The sequence below is a fragment of the Magnolia sinica genome, chromosome 9 (genome assembly GCF_029962835.1).
Source record: "Magnolia sinica isolate HGM2019 chromosome 9, MsV1, whole genome shotgun sequence".
Lineage (NCBI taxonomy): Eukaryota > Viridiplantae > Streptophyta > Magnoliopsida > Magnoliales > Magnoliaceae > Magnolia > Magnolia sinica.
In genome coordinates this window covers 69,880,481-69,883,714 of record NC_080581.1, presented here as the reverse complement: position 1 = coordinate 69,883,714, position 3,234 = coordinate 69,880,481, and the positions used below count along the sequence as shown (strand labels likewise).

Here is a 3,234-nt window from a genome sequence, read left to right as displayed (position 1 = left end):
GATGTTGATGCGACTTCTGAGGCAGAGCGGGAGATGGATGATGATGAAGCTGCTTTCTCTTATATGCAGTTTTCAGACGGGTTCTAGCGAGCCTTGGTCTGATGCGCGGGATGCTGGGATTATTTTTGGGAATTTAAATGATGTAACTTGATACTTATAATTTTGATAAGTAACACTTTCATACGACCTGGTTTGTATATGTACTTCAGGGATTTACACTTGTACACATATTTTTCTATAAGTCTTCCGCTTGCTTTATTCACTTATCCCTGAATTATATCTGTGTTTTGGCTTAATCTATTCCATGTTTTATGCACTAATACAGTCAACATACATCCATCATTAAATATGTTGCATAAGTGATGTTTTGGAACTCGGGAGCTGAGTTATGCTCGACCCCCGAATTTCAAGGTGTTACACACACTTCTAAATAGAGTCACGGGGGATATCTGGAGGATAGTCTTCCTCCTCCTTAGGAAGAAGGGCGCAACCAATCCCACCTCCTCAGCATGCTCCTCCTCCATCCGCATATGCCCAACCTGATCGTACCTGCCGGCATTGTAAAAAAGTGGGGCATTTAGAGGCGTTCGAAGATGAGTGATCATGGCTATATGCCCCCTCAACGTGTAAGCTGACCGCCCCAACAAGCATTGCCAACTCCCCCTCAATGAGCCGCGGGCCTGTTCTAACAATTTCATAAGCCGCTAGCGCCTCAAATTAGGCCACCACCTCGGCCTACACATTAGCCCAATACGCCGCAACAAGCCTACGATCATGCCGTCACCACTGAAGGTGTGGACACAGCTACAATCAAAATCGGTAGCATTTGAAGTCACCGCTGATATTCAAGGTACCCCTGTCTTTCTTCTCGTGGACAATGGGTCCACAACATCACTCATATCTCATACAACCGCCAAGAATTTGAGATCACCAACTACTATGTTGGGAGTAAGAATCATAGCGGTAAGTGAAACCTTCACTGAAGCTACATCCGTCTGCCGAGGTTGCCCCATTGATCTGGGAAACAAAAGAATATGCGTAGACCTTATCGTCACAAGGGTCTTCCATTATGACGTGATCCTAGGTATGAACTGGCTCTCCGCAATGAGAGCTGAGATTGATTGTGAGGATCGGACGGTGGCAATTTATGAAGATGGTAGCTCTCCTTTTACGTTTCCGGTTCAAGTTAGCTATCCACAACGAGTCCTCTATTATGCATCGTTAGAAGAGGGCAGCAAAGAACTTTCATTAACATACACACCCGTGGTCAAAGACTACGTCGATGTATTCCAACAATTATCGAGACTCCCTCCCCGGTGGGAGATTGATTTCACCATAGAGTTGGTGTCGGGCACTGCGCCTATTTCTCTTCCGACCTGCTGAATGCCTCCATGTGAAATGGAGGAACTTCAGATTTAAATAGATTATTTGCTGGATTCGGGTTTCATTCGACCCAGTGTATCCCCTTAGGGAGCCCTAGTTGTGTTTGTATGAAAGAAGGATGACTCCTTACAACTGTGCATCGATTATCGACGGTTGAACCAAGTCACTGTGAAGAACAAGTACCCACTGCCTCAAATCGATGATCTGTCAATCAACTGAGAGGTGCCTAGTACTTCTCAAAAATTGATTTACAATCTGGGTACCATCAACTTCGAGTTAGAGAAGAGGACATACCAAAAACGGCGTTTAGAACTAGCTTCGGGCAGTATGAGCTCTTAGTCATGCCTTTTGGACTCACGAATGTGCTAGCTGTGTTCATGGACATGATGAATAGAATTTTTAGACCTTTCCCGTATCGATTTGTCATCATGTTTATTGATGACATCCTAATATACACCAGAAGTCGTAAGGAACATGAAGAATATTAGCAAACAGTTTTGGAAACACTTAAGTGAAACAAGTTTTATGTTAAATTCTGGAAGTGCGACTTCTAGAAAGAGGAAGTCAAGTTCCTAGGCCACGTAGTGTCCAAAGAAGGCATCACTGTAGACCTCGCTAAGGTAGCGGTGATACAAGATTGGAAGTGACCGAGCTCAGTTACGGAAGTCAGGAGCTTCTTGGGATTTGTGGGATATTACCGCTGGTTTATTAAATATTTTTCTAAAATTGCCCGACCTTTATCCCAGCTCACCAGGAAGGACCTCAAGTTCGCTTGGAATGAAAAGATGGAAGTAGCCTTCTTAGAATTGAAAGAGAAATTGACTTCAGCACCAGTACTCGTTCCGCCTGAGCAAGGGGTCAAGTACACCATCTACACGAATGCTTCTCATATAGGGTTAGGTTGTGTCTTTATGCAAAAGGACAGAGTTATTGCCTATGCCTCACGACAACTGAGGAAACATGAAGAGAATAATCCTACCCACGACCTCGAACTGGCAGTGGTTGTCTTCGCCTTAAAGCTATGAAGGCATTACCTTTATGGGGAAGAATTTGAACTCTTTTGTAATCACAACAGTCTCAAGTACTTTTTCACCCAAAGGGACTTAAATATGAGGCAACGCTGATGGATGGAGATGCTAAAGGACTTCAAGTTCGATGTCTCCTACCATCCTGGTAAGGCCAATCTAGTGGCAGATGCATTAAGTCGAAAGAAGACACTAGAATTAGCCACCCCATTAATGGTGGAAGAGTGGGGTATGGTAGAATTTATATGGGACTTCGATTTAAAGCTGATGATAGAAGAACTATATGAAGTCATTGCACATCTTCATGTTTAGCCGATGATTGACAGTTAAGTCATCGAGGCCTAAAGCGACGATGAATTGCTAAGAAAGATGAGGGAGTTGGCAAAAATCCGAAGCGACTCCGAATGGAGAATCAGCTCCGATGAAGGTCTACGATTCCAAGGCCGCCTTTGTGTCTCGGACCATCCCAAATTAAAAGAAGAACTTCTAGCTAAGACTCACAACTCAAAGCTGGCAATGCATCCCAGAAGCACCAAGATATATCGGGACCTTAAGCAAAACTATTGGTGGGACAACATGAAAAGAGAAATAGCTGACTATGTCTCTTGATGTCTCACATGTTAGCAAGTGAAGGACAAATATTGCTGACCACCAGGCCTTTTGTAGCCTATGCCTCTTGCTGAATGGAAATAGGACTTCATCTCCATGGACTTCATTTTGGGTTTGCCTAGGATAAGGATTTGATTTGGGTGATTATGGATCGGTTGACAAAATCGGCTCATTTCCTCCCATTTCAAATTTCTTATTCTGCCGACGATTTAACGAG

General features: G+C 43.8%; 1 protein-coding gene across 1 annotated transcript; it reads left to right on the top strand.

The window, feature by feature from the left end:
• The first annotated feature begins 774 nt into the window (after window positions 1–774).
• Window positions 775–1,383, top strand: LOC131255094 (uncharacterized). Its single transcript, XM_058255789.1, has one exon. The coding sequence runs from the start codon at window positions 775–777 to the stop codon at window positions 1,381–1,383; it is 609 nt and encodes a 202-aa protein (XP_058111772.1).
• Window positions 1,384–3,234: the final 1,851 nt, after the last annotated feature.